General features: G+C 39.9%; 3 protein-coding genes across 4 annotated transcripts in view; 2 read left to right on the forward strand and 1 right to left on the reverse strand.

Moving 5' to 3' along the window:
• LOC138023153 (protein zntA-like) overlaps nt 1–7,094 on the forward strand; it is a 15,511-nt gene extending 8,417 nt beyond the window's left edge. The window contains exon 2 of the mRNA XM_068870175.1: nt 6,718–7,094. Within this exon, the coding sequence (XP_068726276.1) occupies nt 6,718–7,094 (377 nt within the window). The remainder of the gene's footprint in view (nt 1–6,717) is intronic.
• A 798-nt stretch (nt 7,095–7,892) lies between these two features.
• Nucleotides 7,893–8,312, forward strand: LOC138023154 (octapeptide-repeat protein T2-like). Its single transcript, XM_068870176.1, has one exon. The coding sequence runs from the start codon at nt 7,893–7,895 to the stop codon at nt 8,310–8,312; it is 420 nt and encodes a 139-aa protein (XP_068726277.1).
• Nucleotides 8,313–11,662: 3,350 nt separating this feature from the next.
• LOC138025084 (leucine-rich repeat-containing protein 40-like) overlaps nt 11,663–20,000 on the reverse strand; it is a 28,729-nt gene continuing 20,391 nt past the window's right edge. For both annotated transcript variants that reach the window (XM_068872346.1, XM_068872347.1), the window contains exons 13-17: nt 18,779–18,889; nt 18,127–18,204; nt 14,806–14,875; nt 13,642–13,757; nt 11,663–12,535 (exon numbers count right to left, since the gene is read on the reverse strand). In XM_068872346.1, coding sequence (XP_068728447.1) covers nt 12,430–12,535; nt 13,642–13,757; nt 14,806–14,875; nt 18,127–18,204; nt 18,779–18,889 — 481 coding nt within the window. In that variant the 3' untranslated portion in view covers nt 11,663–12,429. The remainder of the gene's footprint in view (nt 12,536–13,641; nt 13,758–14,805; nt 14,876–18,126; nt 18,205–18,778; nt 18,890–20,000) is intronic.

Raw genomic sequence — 20,000 nt, forward strand, 5'->3', positions numbered from 1 at the left:
GGAAACCAAATGTCGAGTGCCACTTTGTTACGTCGGGAAAGATCTTTCACATATCTCTGTATCGTTTTCAACGTGTTACAAAGTGGCTCTCGACGTGATGTACTACAGAAATGCAAGCGGTATGGCCATGACTCGTTGAAATGAGAAAGATATATATCTCCCGACATAACAAAGTGAACTCTATTTCCCAAAAAACGTGCAAAATCACTTTCTCTCTTCCTCACACCATCCATTCATGAAAATATTTAAAAGAAAAAATACTATTTTAAAGATATAAATTAAAAAGAAGTAGACTATTAAACTTATTTTTTAAAAAAAGCGCCTTTGTCACATCATTTCATCTACACTGCCTATCTTAGTCATCAGCGCTATTACATTTCAATACATTTTGACAATATCTCCCCCCCCCCCCCTCCCAAATCCTAATCAGTAAAGATATGTCATTCTTTTCTTTAACAATTCTTTAAACCCCTTATGCCAATATTTTAATCCGGATTCGAACGAATACTCCGTTAGTACGTAACACCTCAAGCAATCATTACATCCCAACTTTGTTCCCATGACCTTCCCCTTCCCTTTGAAGAAATGTCTTGGACACGAGGCTCGCTACACCATAGATCAACACCAAGCGCGTGGGTTTGAACCCGTGACCTCGCGGTACCGGTACCGGAATCGCGAGGTCACGGGTTCAAACCCCGTTGAAGTCCTGAATTTTTCAGGCTTCTCTACGCAATTGTAAAAATTGCTCTCATAACTGCGAAGATCATAGCTTCACTTGATTTCATATCCGCAGTTCATATATGATTCATTTCATATACCATTTCATCATTGATTCATTCCTCACGGGACCATTGGAACTCACAAATGACCAGCTCCCAACGTCAGTGGCTTCATAGCTCAGTTGGTTAGAGCGTCGCACCGGAATCGCGAGGTCACGGGTTCAAACCCCGTTGTGAAGTCCTGAATTTTTCAGGCTTCTCTACGCAATTGTAAAAATTCCGTTCATAACTGCGAAGATCATAGCTTCACTTGATTTCATATCCGCAGTTCATATATGATTTATTTCATATACCATTTCATCATTGATTCATTCCTCACGGGACCATTGGAACTCACAAATGACCAGCTCCCAACGTCAGTGGCTTCATAGCTCAGTTGGTTAGAGCGTCGCACCGGAATCTCGAGGTCACGGGTTCAAACCCTGTTGAGGTCCTGAATTTTTCAGGCTTCTCTACGCAATTGTAAAAATTGCGATCATAACTGCGAAGATCATAGCTTCACTTGATTTATTTTTTTACTCGTTACAGAAAATTCAAATCCTACGCCATTATTGGAAACTGCTAACATCAAACTGTAAGTACTTAATGACTTCACATCTGCAAGCTGTTAAATGTGTCCATTTACTTGGTGGGTCTCACCTGCAAAAGATGATAAATTTGGTTCTCCAGTTGCCTCATCCCTAGTATCGTTCACTTTCACAACCATTTCTCAGTTTGAGCTGGTAAGTGATAATATTATTACAATTGTTGCTCATAAAGAATCCCTTAGAAAATCTCGCGCTACTTTTTGCAACTAATCAAGCGTTTCTGCGCTTTGAAAATGTACTTATTTTATTAGTCTACAACTACATATTATCAACCGCTGAGAACACCACGATCAGAGCCTCCAAAAACGTCTCAGGGAACTTTCGACAATACGGCAAGAGATCATCGGTAACACCTATTGCAATTTAGTGTTATTCCTAACCAACCACAACAGACCATACATTTCCCGAAATTTCACACGATTGTTTAACTTCATTTTCAAAACATTTGCAAAATCTTTCTCCTCTTCTCTTCTCTTCCTCTTTCCACACATTATTCACTCATTATAAAGTTTTAAAACAACAAATATATAAATAAATGATAAACTATTAAACCGATTAAAGCTTTAAAATACAAAGCAATGTATGGCGTTCTTTCTCAAATTGAAGCTTGATTATCTCTCAAAAATGCATGGTTACCCCCAATTTTCTTTCTGGATACCAAGAGTACTTACGAAGATCTACTTTATCTGAATAGTTTTAAACCGCGCAAAAAATATCCGTGTATCAGTAAGCATCGGCGATAGGAAATCCGAGCATCTGGAGATGCGCAGAACGTATGCGCAATAACAATTGTAGGCACCGTCCTTAAGTTAAAGCTGAAGAGAACATTAGCAGCCGAGATAACAACTTGTAACAACTTAAAACGCATTAAAACTGTCAACTTTAAACCAGTGAAATTTAAACGCTCTACACAGATCTCGTTAACCGCACCAATCTTCCATCCCTCCCTGTTCAGTTCCCTGACTGATCCTACCCCGCCTCTGACATTCCTCACACTCTAACCCAACAACGACAAAGCACACAAAGCTTTCTAATTATTAGATAAATAAACTGCGCTCTTCGCAAATCACCAAAAACACGAACAGTTAATTTAAACAATGCTTCGGCCAAAAACGCGATTTTTCTTCACTGCCCAGAGACACCCAGTCAACTTCCTTTTCAACTTTTCGGACAAAAAGGTGACAGTAGCGCAATGACAAAGTGTTGCGAGCAATCGCTCCTCGTGGAAGTACTTCTTACAAATGTGGCTCCATCGTTTGAAAAATCGGGGTCTGAGGGTTACTAATGTAGAGAGGTCAGCCAATTTTTATCATCCTTTTTCAAATATACTCGTTTAGTGTACCATGTGTGACCAAGTTGTAGGATAATTTGAAAACCATCATGAGGACATGTAATATTAAGGGGGCCCTCTCCTCTCTTCCTCAGTTGACCATTCACCCTCCCCACCTCGGTGATCACAGCACCCCCAGAACCCTTTGACGTACATGAGGTCATTACCCAATTTTCATTACCTCAAAATCTTCTGGTCACGTTCCCATCCATCCTCCCTTCACATTTTTCCTTCGTGATGTAAGTTGTGGTGTTTTTTAAAATGAAACGAAATCTAATAAGAGACTCTTCAACAGACAATAAACAAATAACGATTTGAAGAAAGATTTAAGCGATAGCAAATAGCACTGAAGTCCTAAGTCTTGACTCATTTTCAATAATAGGGAGCTTAAGCATGCGCGTGTTTGAGACGCGCATGGCGACCGGAAGTGAGCTGATTTCCCTTTATAACTTGTCTTCACACAACCACATTTACACTGCTAAGTATCTTTTCACCATTAGAGATGATTAAGTCTAAAAATCTGCGAGACACCACTGTCCTGGCACGCCGTCCGCGTCTCAAAAACGCGCGTGCTCAAACTCCCCAATATATCTCCTTACCAACCTCATTCCCAGGGATTTTCACCGCCGAGAACTGGGGACTGTCGGCGGTGAAAAGAACTGGGAACGAAGTCAATACCTGCCTTTTTTATTGGAAAGAATACTAATAATTTGCCACGTAAAGTTCTTGCAATTATAAATAATAAAAAAACGACTTAATAAAAAATGTGAAGGGACAAAATACTGACGATAAAAACAGATTAATAGTTTTTGAGACTTGCAAAAATGTTATAGTGATGCCACTTTAATTAAACGACAATAACTTGACGTCAATCTCATCTCAATTGTTCTTTAATGCAGTTTAATTTTCATCTTTTTGTTTCTCGTTTGGTAATTTGTAATGATTCGCAAATGACGACCGTTGCGGAACATTAATATGTAATCCAAGTTGTCACCACTGCTTAAAAGGAAAATGCATTTTTATATTCCTTATGTATAAAGTATTTCTATTTACTCGCTCTTATCATTCACAGGCCTAAATTAAACTTCAAAAAGAAAATTTGCTGAATACAAGCTGAATACAACCAGAGAAGAATCAAGACTCGCAAGGCCATCTACTAAGATTCAGACTGTAAGTACAACGAAGTCTCATATTTTTGTTTGACGTCTATGTCGTTAAATCCTGTAGGCCTATTACTTAATTATTTCACCTGTTCACAAGGACTGTAGATATGGAAAATAAAACATGTTTCTTACAAATGTAAAAAAATACCACTGAAACTGAGTAAGGTGACAGACCATAACACCAACCCAGTATGGCCCAATCTCGTCCCCAGATTCCGCTTTTCTTTTAATTTGGTCAGCACCAAAAACACTGATTTCCAATTTATGCGCAGGCGTAGTAAAGGTCCATTTTGTAACTGTTCACAACCACTGTTGCTTCAAATTTCTGAGCGTGCATAGACCAGCCGGAAGTCGGTGATTTGCAGAGTTCCTGCCTTTGGAAGTGGCCAGAGTATTAGTTCGTGTTCTTGGTGCTGACCAAAAGAAAGCGGAATTTGGGAACGAAATTGGGTGTGGTCAACAAATCACGCACGCGCACAACCATTTCTCCTGTTTCATTGGTAGCCATGGAATGACCTCAAACATTCAGATTTCTCTATTCATTTTTCCTAATTTTTACGTTAACGTTTAAAATAGTCTTTTGTTTTTTACAATAAAAATTGCATATCTTAATTTTCGTATGTCACAGCAAATAATAATAAACTTATCTTACAAGTAAAACTATTAAAACTAACACTAAACATTGGAAACGATTCTAAAGTATATTATAAAATACAATTTATAGCAAGTGACACGCATAAAAAACTTGAATCGTTAGATTTCAAACTCCTTAAGACAGATGGAGCTCAATCCCCCCTTTCCCCAACCCTCTCTGCTCAGTTGTCTGACCCTCCCCATCCCCTGCCATGCTTCCCAATTCAAGCCCAAACAAATATCTCACCCAACCTCGTTCCCAGGACCTCTCCCCAGAAGCCAAGGGAGAGGTCTATGTTACCTTTCTTATGATCACGCAAATAATCTATACACTCCTTAGCATGCAACAAACTTAAATAAAAACAGCAAGGTGTTAAGGACAGAATGTTGAGAGCAATTTGCCCTTCAGAAAATATGTTTAGATGAACACCAGTCGATTAGTAATAATAATCGGAGACCATTTTTTGCAGGCCGTATACACTTAATTTGATCATCTGGAAGTCATCGTGTTTTCATAAGGACATGTACTTTGTAATACTACCTGACTACTCCCTCCTGACAAAGCAGCTTTTATCTTTTGATATATGAGGCCATTACGTTTCCATTTCCTCGAAATCCTAGATTACTCTTTCCTTTGGTAGACTAGTTTCGTTGTCATGCAAGTCCTGATACTCTTAGAAATCTAAATCGTAAAAAAATAACCTTAAACCTTAGCCAATAAACAATGAATATGATGGTAGTGTTTTTGTTTAAATGCATTTTCATTAGTTCAACTTTTTAGCAAAAAGCAGTATGTTTTCGTACGTTAATAAATTCAATAATTCTGTTAACCTGAAATTTCATTTTATTTATTGTTAAAAAATGTTCTTTTGAGATTAACTCTTTTCTATCGCGAACACATACACATCTTTTATTTCCTTACTTGAAGCCAGAGTGATCCAAGGCCGAACAAACCCGACCAGGCAACTTTACAACGAACAAGTAAAGGCAAGGAGAGAGAAACGGATCATGTATGGCTAGGTATCATGGTAGCTTCTATCGTTTCAACAATGTAAATCTAGTTTCTTTTTTGTTTTGAGGACTGATGGCAAGCCAGGCAAATTGGATATTAATAACAGCTGCTATATGACCCCAAAGAAAACGTTCCTTACCGCTATAAACATAAACCGAAGAAGCAAGTCTTTGACCCAGGAGCCCAGAGGCTTGAGTGAAGGATAGTTTGAATTGGACCAAATGTAAGGAAACTGGTACAAAGAAAACCAGGTCAGCGATTCGTTAATCTTCATCACTGTCCTTGTTTTCATTATTACGCGATCGTTTCATGATCGAATTCACTGCATTTTGCCATCCTCCCAACATTCATTTTCATCATTATTAATCATTCACATGATTTATTTAATACGTCATTTTTATGCATATTCATCGCGTCCCATTGGTGTTTATAGACTCTCTTCATTTCATGCACGTTCATCGATTTTCATGTATAATCATTAATTCCAGTCCATTTCATGCATATTCATCATTGATTCTCGTTATTTCAGACATATTCATCATTTAGTCCAGTCCATTTCATGCATATTTATCGATTCTTGTCATTTCATGCAAATTTATCGATTTTCATCCATATTCATTGAACCTCAGAACATTCATCGACTAATATGCATATTCCTTGGTTTCAGACCAGTCATGCACATTCATTAATTCTCCTCATTTCATGCATATTAACCGATTTTCATAAATATTTATTGATTCCATTCCATTTCATGCATATTTATCGATTCTCGTCATTTCATGTAAATGCATCGATTTTCATGCATATTTATCGATTCTTCTCGATTCATGCATATTCCATATTAACCAATTGTCATGAATATTCATTGATTCCAGTCTATTTTATGCATATTCATCAAGTCTCCTCATTTCAAGCATATTAACCGATTTTCATAAATATTTTTTGATTCCATTTCGTGCATATTCATCGTTTCTCGTAATTTTATGCATATTCATCGATTTTCATGCATATTTATCGATTCTCCTCAATTCATACCTTCTGCTAAGAAAATCTTTAATTTTGTGGAGCGCTCTCTCGATCCGAGTCGTTGAACTCATGCTGTTTAATGAACATCATAGGAACAAAAGATCACTACCAGCATAAAGATTCTTCGTGGGGCAAAATTTGTGATTAATCAATAAATTAATTACAATTAATGATGATAATGATAAAGATGATATCAATAATTATAACAGTAACAATGATAATAATAATATTAATGATGATGATGATGATAACACTAATGTTGAAGTTGATGACAACAATGATAACAACGATCACAATGACGATGATTATGATGACAATAATGATGACGACTATCACAATGATGACGATGATTATGATGACCACAATGAAAACGATGATGATGATGTTGATAACACTAATGTTGAAGTTGATGACAACAATGATGATGATGATGATGATGATGATGACAATAATGATGATAATGATGACGATGACCACAATGAAGATGACGATAATGATGAAGTTGAGGATAATGCTGATGACCACAATGAAGATGATGATGATACAATCCAAAAATTCACTTGACTGACCACTCCCCATAGGGGATTTTCAGGGCCAATGAAACAATCACGACAGAACAGAACATTCAATAACAACTGTTAAGAATCTCAACTGGCCAGAAGCAACTAGTTGGCTATTTGCAAGTGCAGCTGAGAAGTTGAACCAGGGACTACCAGGAACAAATTCAACCAGTGGTCAGAACATGTCGTCCCTCACAGTGACAGGCAATGACTTGGACCAGATATTTCAGACAGTAAATGAAGCTTTTGCATGTTTGAATGTCTGTGTTTTAATAAGTTAACTTAATTACAATGTTCATCCTCCAATCTCTTTAGCAGGTCAACATACATAGCAGACATTCTGTGCTAAATATAGGACTTATGATTGACAACAACCATTCTTGGGATCACCACAGAAAGGAAAAAGGAAGGGAAGGGAAGGAAGGAAGGGAAGGAACGAAGGGAAGGAAGGGAAGAAACGGAGGGAAGGGAAAGAAGGAAGGAAGGAAAGGAAGGAAGGAAGAAGAAAGGAGGGAAGGGAGGAAAGGAAGGAAGAAAGGAAAGGAGGGAAAGAAGAAGAAAAGAGGGAAAGAAGGAAGGAAAGTAAGGAAGGGAAGAAACGAAGGGAAGGAAGGGAAGAAACGAAGGGAAGGAAGGGAAGGAAAGAAGGAAAGGAAGGAAGGAAAGGAAGAAAGAAAGAAGAAAGGAGGGAAGGGAAGGAAAGGAAGGAAGAAAAGGGAAGGAAGGGAAGGAAGGAAGAAGAAAGGAGGGAAAGAAGAAAGGAAGGGAGGGAAGGGAAGGAAGGAAGGGAAGGAAGGGAAGGATGGAAGGGAAGGAAGGAAGAAAGGAGGGAAGGGAGAAAAGGAAGGAAGAAAGGAAAGGAGGGAAGGAAGGGAAGGAAGGAAGGAAAGAGGAAGGGAAGAAAGGAAGGGAAGGAAAGAAGGGAAGGATGGAAGGGAAGGATGGAAGGGAAGGAAGGAAGAAGAAAGGAGGGAAAGAAGGAAGGGAAGAAAGGAAGAGAAGAAAGGGAAGGAAGAAAGGAAAGGAGGGAAGAAAGGAAGGGAAGGAAGGAAAAAAGGAAAGGAAAAAAGGGAAGGAAGGGAAGGAAAGAAGAAAGGAAGGGAAGGAGGGAATGACGGAAGGGAAGGAAGGAAGGAAGGAAAGAGGAAGGGAAGGAAGGAAGAAAAAAGGAAGGGAAGGAGGGAACGAAGGAAGGAAAGATTCAATGCTGGCAAAGCATTAGCAAAATATAAAGGTCCGCAATTCTAGACAGGTGTCTCTAGGAAATTGCCTACAACAGAGGAAAGCTGTTTTTCAGTTGTTGACAATTAAATTCAGTTGATTTACAATTGCAACTCCTTGGTTACAAAAAGGAAGTGTTGTACTTACTGAATAATCGCTTGGCAGACTCCGCATTCCACTGCCTGATCTCATAAGGAAACGGCAAGGAAAACACAAAAATTACAAAACAAAAATTTACATGATGGCATTCAAAGCTTTCGTGGACGAGTGTAGAAGTTAACACTTTAAAGCAATACAGGGGAGGTAAAAATCTATTGTAAGTCTATTTGCAAAGCATGGTGGAGACAAAGCACTTGGTGTCCAGGGTACCCCACAGGGGCACACCCTTTATCTTTCACGAAAACATAGTGTAAAAAGTCCAATGTACCCGACGAAGAGTGGTATGGCCAACCGAAATGTAGAAAAAATATATAAAAATATTAAACCATCCTATGTTGTATCCGTTCCCGCTTTTATAGTCTTTGTTCGTATGACACAATGTGTTTTCTGCCTTTTTCTCTTACCGCTACATTCTATGTCCAGCGTTCTTGTTCATCCAGCAGCGCTGCGGTTAATTTGGAAGCTCTCTTAAGCCGATATGCGGTCCGAGGTAAGTTTTTGGTCAGTGTCACCTTCCCCGCAATGTTGTGCTAGTAAGCTGATTGAAGCTCAGCAATCTCAACGAAGAACCAAAACACACTGGCTTTTCAGCCAAATGTGAGACAACCAGAACGAGAAAAACAAGTTTGACCAATAAAAACCAAACCAAAACCAAAGTAATTAATGAAGGAAGGGGTAGTTTCTAAAGAAACTGTGGTGCTGCGTCGGTGGCAAAATAGTATACAAAAATTTGGTTTATCAACGGAGTTGATAATGTAAATTGACCACCGTACAGAGATTCTAAAAGCTGACGTTTCGAGCGTTAGCCCTTCGTCAGAGCGAATGGATTCGCGAATGGATTCGCTCTGACGAAGGGCTAACGCTCGAAACGTCAGCTTTTAGAATCTCTGTACGGTGGTCAATTTACATTATCAACTCCGTTGATAAACCAAATTTTTGTAATTAATGAAGGGGGTAGTTTCTGAAGAAACTGTGGTGCTGCGTCGGTGGGGAAGTAGTATACAAAAATTTGGTTTTATCAACGGAGTTGATAATGTAAATTGGCCACCGTACAGAGATTCTAAAAGCTGACGTTTCGAGCGTTAGCCCTTCGTCTCCGGGATTCGCTCTGACGAAGGGCTAACGCTCGAAACGTCAGCTTTTAGAATCTCTGTACGGTGGCCAATTTACATTATCAACTCCGTTGATAGAGCGGTTTTCAGATGAGTGTCGTAAAACCAAAACCAAAGTAATTACATTAGCCAATCAAAAAGGACGGAGACAATCCAGTAAACCAATCAAGACTCGAAGTAATTACATGTAGCCGAAACAAAGGGCGGGAAAATGTGCACACGCAAGCCATGATTGGTTTTGCTTTCACTTCTGATTGGTTGAAAAAAATGGCGCGAGAACTTTCAACCAATCACTGAGTGAAGTAAATGCAAAACCAAAGCAATTCGCTAATTGCTTTCGACACTCAATTGAAAACCGCTCTATCGATCAAATGAACCCCAAATAAAACTACAAAACAAAGCCAGCAGGGAAGCCATGATCGGTTTGGTGCTATTTGTGACTGCTGGGGAGCGCACCTTGAGAATCTTGTTTAGCCAAATACATAACTATTATATGATGTTATGATGGTTAGGGTGTAATATTTCCACGTATTTAGGAATAGAAGTACACGAATTGTTCTGCGATCATGAGCCATTGAGACCTATAGCATTTTGTTTATTTTCCAGTACCAATAGGAGAGAAAGCGATTTAATTTGAATAGTATGAAAACGTGTTCCTTTGAAAAATTTACTGACCGTAATTCTTGAATTCGTACGTGTCGGCTATCGCAATCAGTCTGCTATCAGGAGCAGAACAAACACATTTTACACAACTATGAGGAACAACGAACTCGCCTATGATGGTGATAAAATTCGCCTACGTAGGCGAGTTCACCAGTGGGCGTAGGCGAGTTGGCGTAGGCGAGTTTGCACGTAGGCGAATTGACCGGATACCGCCATCTTGAATAACTGTGATGAGTTACGGCAACCTCGTTCCCAGGGTCTCTCTAGAAAGCCTGGGAACGAGTTTGGAGTTACGGTTGCCCTATTGATCTGACACAAAGAGCTTTTGTTTTGAAACAATAGCGCAAGCGTTACACGTCACCAATTCGAAAACAAAACCAAGCGATTCCGAAATTCATTTATTGCGCATACAAACGCTTTATTGAAAAAAGTTCAAACAATAGACCTTGTTCATAAATGGCGGTCAATTTATAATCCATTTGTCCAAGTGCAAATTAGCCTACCAAGTCTCGACACTATACAGTGAATTGAAAAGAATTCTTTCCCTAAAGTGAGGCTTGGTAGGCTAATTTGCACATTAGCAAAAGAATAATAAAACAGGTGTAATTTATGAAAAAGGTCTATTTTGATTAACGAAAAATGTGAGGATCACTTATCCATTTCGTCTAAAGGTCGCAATCTACGAGGAAGAAAAATATAACTTTGCACCATCGTAAGTCTTGAGGGATTATTCAATCTGGTTCACGCCGTACGATATGGGCGAAGAATCCTAAAGATGAACGGACACGAGCGGTTTTAGAATGAAAGTTCACACGGGTCACCCTAAATTTGGCGATTTTTCACGACGTTGTTATTGTCTTGTTGTGTTGTCGTTGCCGTGGGCAAACGAGAAATCTATTTTTTTTTCTTGGCACCAAGACAGCGGTGATGATGTCACAGAAGAGTCAGGGTGGTTTTTGTTACGTTTCCGTCGCCGAAGTTCTCTTGCTGCAGGAGAGTTTGCACCCACAATGAAAGTGTAACTGAAGTATTTCGCAATGATTCCGCCTCGTTCACCTTGAAATGTATGGGCAACGTATCACATAACTGGATTGGCGCAAACTGCTTTAAGTAGCACCTCAGTGACGAAATGTAGAGCATTGGGATATATATTCTACTACGACTTTTAAAACTTTCATTTTTGATAACTCAATAGAAAATTCAGAACTAGCCCTAAATAAAGGGTAGATTCGAACCTGTGACACGTGCGATTCGCTCTTCCGTTTCGAGAATATTCGTACACCAATTCGGCCGCCCGAACGAAACCCGAAATTCAACAGCCCATTGATCGAGCGATCCAGTGAGCAGCTGAAGCCCCACCACTATACCTCATTGAGACTTCGTCATCAATGAGGTAAAAATGAAAGATTTACCACAGTTAGTTCTTATCAAAACCTTTAATTTGGTACGATTAAGGTGTTGTTTGCAGACTATGGCAAGGAAATGCACTAAAATGCCTGCTGCACGTACAGCACGATTTGCTTTTCCTTAGTATATACCACACAAGTGAATAGTGCTCTCCGCGCGCGCTGATTGGCTAATTGGGAAGTGACTAGCCAAGTGCTTTTCACCTTAGCCTGATTCTCAGACGGTCCAGGTTGCTCGTGTCACGCACTCTACTTCGTGCGTGACACGAGCGACCTGGACCGTCTGAGAATCAGCCTATATTCACCTCTACTTCGGTGAATAATTGTTAATTATTAAACCAATAATATTCTTGGCTTCTGGCATTGTCGCTGCTTGACTCCCTTTATCTTCGTTAATTGCACAAAGCGTATTAAAACGCAAATGGAAAAACCATCCACTGAATTTCTCCAAAATATCACTCGACCTTTAACAGTTTGATTTCTTCAGTAGTGCCTCTCTTTCCTCTAAAAACGTTTCTTATTTTCAAGTCACGTTAACGTGGTTGTTACCATAGCAGCAACTAGTCAAACCTTGCCGTGCTTTTGCATCGAATACTCTTTAATCCTTCGGCAAACGTTTCAGAGATGAAGATCCTAAATAATGATCATCGAAGAAGTAGCGAAGTTCTCTTCTGAAATGGAAACGTTCTCACTGTACACCAACAAATTTTGGACCCTCCGTAAGATGGTTCTTGGTCTTCTCCATGAACCTTCCCCCAGTGAACAATGTTACCGGAAGTCAGGTGGGTATGCGATCTCTGAGGTACGCGAGAAGGGCCTGGGTTCCTTTTGCAAGTATTGCCGCTCTTGGATTTCTGAATGGGTTCCCCTCCAACTGCAATGACCTGTCAAGTGTTGAATCAAGTCAGGTTAAAAATTAGGAGAGGTCAGAGATTTAAAGGATGCCCTTCCAACAAAGATGAATACGTGGATGTACAGCTCAAGTATGAGTTTTTTCCGCTTAAGAGCAGTGACGAGGACACCAGAGTACCCCGAGCCTGGGTAGCTCGCGGAATTAGTCAAACACGCGCGAGTAAATCGATGGTTTGCAACCAGGTGATCTGGTGACGTAATTTGGAGGACTGGGAAGAAGAAATTTAACGCCGTATCCCACAACCGCGCGCGGCCTTAGGTGTTGCTTCCAAACTCCCTGCAGTATTTCCATCGCCAAAACTCAACAGATCATTACGTGTCTACCACAATTCCTGTTACTGTATGAACATTCAAGTAGACCCACCAAAATCTAACCTCGCCTCTGCCATGTTGAATTCGAAAATAAGGTCGCGCGTGGTTGTGGGATAAGGCGTTAAAATTTTTCTCCCCAGTCCTCCGAATTACGTCACCAGATCACCTGGAAACCACAACAGACGAACCATTGATTTATTCGCGCGTGTTGAAATAATCCCACTATAAATTATCCCTCCGACTACACAGGCTGGAGTAGCCCGGTAGAGTAGCCCGTTAAAGAGAACTTCTTCTGCTACAGAATCTTAAAGGAGAGGCAAGAATGTTCTCCCATTAATTTTTTTTTCTCAACAAAGACGCTTGTGTCGGACAAAAGTAATTTCAGACTCTCTGAACGTTCACGCTTGCCGAGGTTGTCTGTTTCCAAGTCAGCTGCAATTGAAAGTATAAGGTTACAACATGTAAACATTCAAAGTGCTTTCTTAACTGTTTTAAACTGCACAATTGGTTCGCCGCTTCTTGTCACTCAGTGGGTCACGTACTTATCGAAAATTGCTCTTTAGAAATGTGTAAAGGACTCTTCTTTAGAACACGTCAAAAAGATTTCAATGTGGTTTGAGATTTCACACTTGTGAAGATCTGCTTTTCCCGCATATTCAGCAAACCGCGCAAACATACCTTTGAATTAGTAGGCACCGTCCTTTATTCGCTGTTTCTATTACTAAGCCTCTTCTAAATACTGGCTAATATCAAGTCCTTTACTCACCTTAATTGAGTTACATTGCCCAACTGAGGGGGAACCTGAGCGATGTCGTTGTTCTGCAAATCCAACGTAGAAAGAGCGGACATCGGCAGCAAATTATCAACGTCAATCAACTGAATCTAAAGAGAAGTTAAGGCTTTGTCACAAGGCGCTCATTAAAACATTCTTCTTTTCTTAGACCGTGACTCTACATTTACGAAATAGAAAACATGTACCGTGTTTCTATCGAGTTATAGAAACACGAGTGAAAGTTTGGCAGAAAGAGAAATGCTGTGGGAACACAAGCCACAGACGAGTGTTTCCACAGCTTTTTCGAGTTATCCTGAACTTTCACTCGTGTTTCTATAACTTGATAGAAACACGGAGTACATGTTTTCTATTTCTTTTAGAAAACAACGCGACGAGAAAAAGGAAAACAACTTGTTAACTCTAATTATCAAAATGTAAATTCTCTTTGCTCGCGCCATCACTACGTCAACAGCTCGTGCTAGTTCTGTGTCTCCATCGAGTTACAGAAACACGCTTTTTAGCCAATCAGCGCGCGTATTTTCTTAGGACTGTTTTCTAAAAATAAATACACAGTTAGGAGCTTTTAAACAAAACGACAGCACAGAACAACTGCCACAACAACTGTTAAGAACCCCAGCTGTCCGGAGGCAAACCAGACGACGGGGGGAGGGCGGGGGAGGAATTATGGGTAAGAAGGTAACGAATAGGCTATCAGATGTAGCGTATATAGCAAACAGAACTTACCTATTAATGATGGGCGATTCGGAATTCGGACAGAATTAAAGGAAATTTTCGTGCTTATCATGGGACAGACCAATGACTTTCGACTTTCAAATGCTCTAGATCTGAACTGAGAGAATAGACCATTTTACAGTTCTGAGCTTTGTTTCCAGACCTGGAGACTGTAGATGACCTTGCTTGGATACAAACTTCGTTGCTTTTCTTGTGTAAATCATTCTGTTGTAATGCTAACAAGTTTCTATTTATATAAGAAAAGCAGTGTGGTTTGTATCAAAGCATGGTCAACTCCAGCCTCGCTTTTATTCAAAGGCCTGGCAACTGAGCACAAAATTGTAAAATGGTCTATTGTAGAACTTTCGCCATTAAACTAGGTTTACATGCAAATAGTAAATATTATGAAATCTGTATATGAAATACCTGATTTCCGCTCGCGATAATAATCTCCAATGATTTCAATGAGTATAAAACCGGAGGCACATTCTTGAACCTAGAAAAAAAAACACGGTTCAATTTCACCCTAATGAGTTTTTCAGCTGACTGAAGTAAGAATTAATTAAGTCTGAGTGGAGAGGTAATACTTAAACACACACAGTAAGCTCTAAAACTTTTAAATTTAGCGGTGCTATGCTTTGGAACCAGCTCTTGAATGAAGCTAAACTCGCCCTTCATTTAAAGTGCCCCTGTGATAAAAAAATCATTTCTTTTTTTTTCGTCAGATTTTGAAAGTGCCTTTGTTTAACACCTGACTGCCACAATTTTGAGCTTTGACTTTTATCCAGAGGCCTTCCAGAGTTTGAGTGTAAGTTTTATATTTCACGGCCACCCATTACTCACGTTCACAACTGACAGATTGGACCTCAGAGGGCTAGATCCAGGGAAAAGTGACGTGAAAGGCACACGAGCTTAAACTTTCAGCGTGTGAATGTAGCTTGTTATATATGCAAAACGCGAGTTTAAGGTGGCTAGGTGGCTCAAACCAGTTTCAACACTTAAAAGAAGCGTTCTTATTAGAAGGATTGACACTACAACACTTTATCACTTTACAGCAATGTTGTGGTACCATATTAAATACCAATTATTGCTGAAAAAGATTCGGTCATTTTTATGACGTAAAAGGTTACCGTGGCAACAGGAAAGCCCTGCAAACACACCCCATGTTTTGGCTTTAGCTACTCATATCTCAAAAACGAACTCGGTGACTCCCTTTTTGTTATTTTTTGAAATGTAATCAGCATGCCAGAATGAAATTTTCTGCAAAGTTTACAAAAATTCTTTGGAGTTTAGAGCCACCTTAACTAATTGAAAATTTAAGATAGCTCTGAATCCGCTCCACATAATTTTTCTAAACTTGGAAGAGAGTTTCACCTTGGCCTGCTGATCACGTTTGTGCAATAAAAACTTGGGGGCAACTGAAGCCAAAATACAGTGTTTTTGCAAGGCTTTCCTGTTGCCATGGTAACTTGTTACGCCACAAAAATGACTGCATCTTGTTCACTAATATTTGGTGTTTCACACGGTACAATAACATGGCTGGTACGTGATAAATTGTTGTAGTGTCAATCCTTCTAATAACAAGATCTCTTGAAAGTGTTGAATCTGGTTTGAGCCACCTTAAAAGTCTGAAAGCCCAAAACTCCCGACCTGCATATTAATTTTGCCTTTGACGTCATTTTCTCCTCGATCTAGCACTCTCAAGATCTTAAAGTTAGTAAAGGCGGAGCATTATATAGGAAAATTAGTTAAAAAACAAAAACAGGTTGGGACTAGCATGTTTCTCTTTTGATTTGAATATTTTAAATTAAGTATTACCGAACTATCTACCTACCTTCCTACCTTCCTAGAGACGTATCCTACAACAGGCTAAGATAAAACTCAGATTCAGAGCAACCTTCACAATTGGAAAATTTTAAGGTCGCTCTGAATCTGATGCGTTACCCTCGCTCAGTGTCCAAGTGTCCTCCCTGGAGGAAGGGGAGTCCCAAATCTCACTGAGCAATCTGGGACTCCCCTCCCTCCAGGGAAACTTTTATACTCATCACCAGGCGTCTCGAGTTCAGTGCCATTTTGAATTGGACACTTTGCGAAGACAACGGTTTCTGGCCGCCATTTTAGCAGGTTAACTTACAAGTTCTACGGAGCCTGGTGCCTTCGCGTTGCTACCCGGAGATGCTTCAGTGGCTTCATGGTTTAGAGAAATTCATGTTCCACGAGCCTGGCATGTTTATTTAGCGACTGGATTCGATTTTCGCGAAAAAAATCGTGCTTGTTTTGGGTCGATTGGAGTCCCTACGCTGGCTTCAGTCTCCTACCTTGTCACTATATTATGAAGGAAGGTGAACGGGGTCCACTTTCCCCGAAACTTCGTGTACATATTAAAGACAACAACAGCTCACCACATGGTAAGTTTCATCGATTTTTATTTCCATTTTCTAGCAAATTTTCAGACCTAAACTTCGCCTCATATGTTCTCTATATTTATCAATGTGGCACACACAGTGAGCCTGGGTTACCTGTGGTTTTGACGAGTACGGGAGAGAAATGTGCAAAAATGCGTGCCGCACATGCAGCACGAGCAATTTGGTTCTTTCAACCAATAATGTTACTGCTTTTTGGCGTTGTCGTTGCCGTTGCCGTCGTCGTGAACGAGATTCAATAATCGCGAAAGACTTGTGGTAAAGCCAAATTGTATTTTGAGGTGACGTTTTTAGTCGATCGTCTCAGTCGTAGACAGCAAAGAACCGTGTCAAAGTGCAAAACGCACGTGCAGGGCGTGCAAAGCTTTTGTTTTCGTTCGTTAAACCCATTATTTTGTGGCGTGCTCACAGCCGTTGTCATCTTCCTTGGGTAAACTCTCTTGCCGTGTTTTCACGAGCAGTTTTTCAGGTCGCTTGGCGAGTGACAACAGAAAATTCCGAAGGTTCCTTTCCTAACTCGCTTAAAGTTAAGCAAGTCGGCAAATTTCATTTGAATTCTCATTAAATTTAAGCCAACAAGCGAGTTGGCAATTACTTTCGGCCAATGAGGAGTCGCTTGCAGTTATTCAAATCGGAAATACAACAGGCGTGCTATTTTTATTATTAGGGAGCTTACGAAACGAAACAATAGGTTTAGTGAGCAAAAACAATGGCTCTGCACGCTCTGCACGTGCGTTTTACATTTTGGTACATTTCTTTGCCGTCATCTCCTAAATGACGACGTGAAATGACCAAATTCAAGGTTATGTGGAGGACGTTAGCACATGACGATGACTTTTCAGTTCTCTCTCTACGCTTCCAACTCACTCATACCAGTCCAATTCCTCAACAGTTACTACACATTTTTAACGCGAAACGACATGAAATAGTTTCGTAGTGATATGAATAACGCGAACTCGTATTTTTAAATGACGTCCTCGTAGCCGTCATCGTCCTCGTTTCGTAAGCTCCCTATTGTATTGCCACGTGCTCTCTACTCATTTAATCTTACCCGTGAAAACACGTATCATTGTTAAGTCCCTTCACGAAGTCTGCAAACAAACCACTTTCTGGAATGTTAAGCGAGACAACGGCTGTCGTGAAAACACGGCCTCTGTTACGGCAACTAAACAGATGCATGCCGCGGGAAAAACATTGGTCATTGGACGAGACGTAAGTAACGCAGGTATTCATTTTATCAGTTGATCGGTCAGTCAGTCAAAAATTCTGGCAGTTAACAACGAAAAACTACACACGGCACGGAAAAAAAAGAAGAATATCTGACCGGTTGTTGGAGATGTTAACTTCCCTCAAAACTTTAAGACTGGAAAAAGTATCAGGCAAGGCACTCAGCTGATTGACACTGCAAAAAGAAGACAAACTAATATGGCAACAATCACGCTGCTCTATCTACTCATTGCATAAATGGCCCCGATACGTACGTATCTACAATAGAAACGGTTGAAGATCATAAGCCTTACAATACACAGACTGATAACAGTTTCCTAATTTCCCGTTCGATGATGAAAAACGAACACTCTGGGAGGGAAGGCTGTAACTTGTATCCAAATCTCAGAATGCTCTTGGACGATGGGCGCCTGGGTAAGCGCGGGAAAAATTTGCATGCGCGATTGGTTTTGGTTTAACTTCTGAGTGGTTGAAAAAGTGGCGCGAGAACTTTGAACCAATCACTGAGTGAAGTAATCATAAACCAAAGCAATTCGCTAATTACTTCTCAGTCGAAGCATGCAGTAGGAGTGGAGCGACTGAATCAAGTATTTGTACTGCCGTGGCTATTTCACGAACAGCACAGTTAATAAAAGAAGTCATTTTCAAACTTTATAATTTCCTTTACGTTGCACAAGTAACGTCTTTCCTTTACGATGAAGACATTTGAAACAAGCAGTTAAGCAATGGCACATGTACTGAATAGTTACCTTAAATCCAAAGAAGAAAGCTTCGAAAAGCAGCCAAATTCTGAAGGAAGACTTCCAATTTTGTTCATTGACACGTTAAGGTCTGTTAGACTTTTCGCCAAGGTGCAGAGCCTGCAAGGAAAGGAAAATTCAGTTTGCAATAATACACCCCATGCCATCTATTATAGCAGTTTACCGTTTTCAAATAAGTGGCGCACGACCGAAACCAAACAAAGGCTATGACCAATTACAATAGACATAGAAAATCAAATAAGCCAATCAGGACGCAAGACAAATACATCATATGCAGCCGGCGGTAAGCGCGGGAAGACGAGAACGAGCCAATCAAAATTGGTTCGGCTATTGCCTCTGATTGGATAAAAATGTGGCGCAAGATTTTTCAGCGAATCACAATGCATTTCAATACGAAACAAGGCAACCACAAAAATTACGTTCGAGACCGCGATTTTCACGCGACCTTGAAAGAAAAACACGAAAACAGAACGCAAACAAACATAAACTTAGACTAGCTTATCGAAAATGCGAGTACAAACAAAGCGCAACAGGTTGGCACATTGATGAGTTCTGCACACATAAGGATTTTCGTTGGCGGTAAAAGCAAGAGGCTTTGTTTCTATCCTTTCCAACATTAGTGATGGATAATTCGAATGCTTTTTTCAAGGTCATGTGCAAAGTCGCTCCACTAGCCTAAGGGCTACATTTTGGTACTAAAACTACACTTTGGGTCATTCCACAGTATTCCGTCTGTTGTGGAGGGGAAATTTAGAGGCAAAGATCTTGTTATAGTTTAAATAAGAATTTTCCTTTACTTCTCATAACCTATTGAGGCTTAAGATCATCTACAAAGCTTTACTTGCTGCTGTCGTGCTTTTCTCCAAAATGCATTTCTTAGATCATAGAGCTTAAAAATATGGCCGTTGCGGAGGGGAACAGAAAACTTGGTGTTTTGTTTGTTTTTGTTTTATTAGCAGATTCTCTGAATTCTGAAATATTATCTAGAGTCTAGTAGGCTGATGCTTTTTCCCAATTTATATTAATTGAAAAGATCACAAGAGGAAACTTAAATAGTTACGGTTTTCTCAATGAGGTAGGATTTGAAAACAGCATCTACTGTTGCAGAGGGGAAGTTGCGGAGGGGAAAATTTGTCCAATTTTCAGAAGATCATAAGCAAGACATTTAAAGCGAGTAATAACATCCACACTTTAATGTTTATACAACAGT

This window comes from Montipora capricornis, chromosome 11, assembly GCF_036669925.1.
Source record: "Montipora capricornis isolate CH-2021 chromosome 11, ASM3666992v2, whole genome shotgun sequence".
Lineage (NCBI taxonomy): Eukaryota > Metazoa > Cnidaria > Anthozoa > Scleractinia > Acroporidae > Montipora > Montipora capricornis.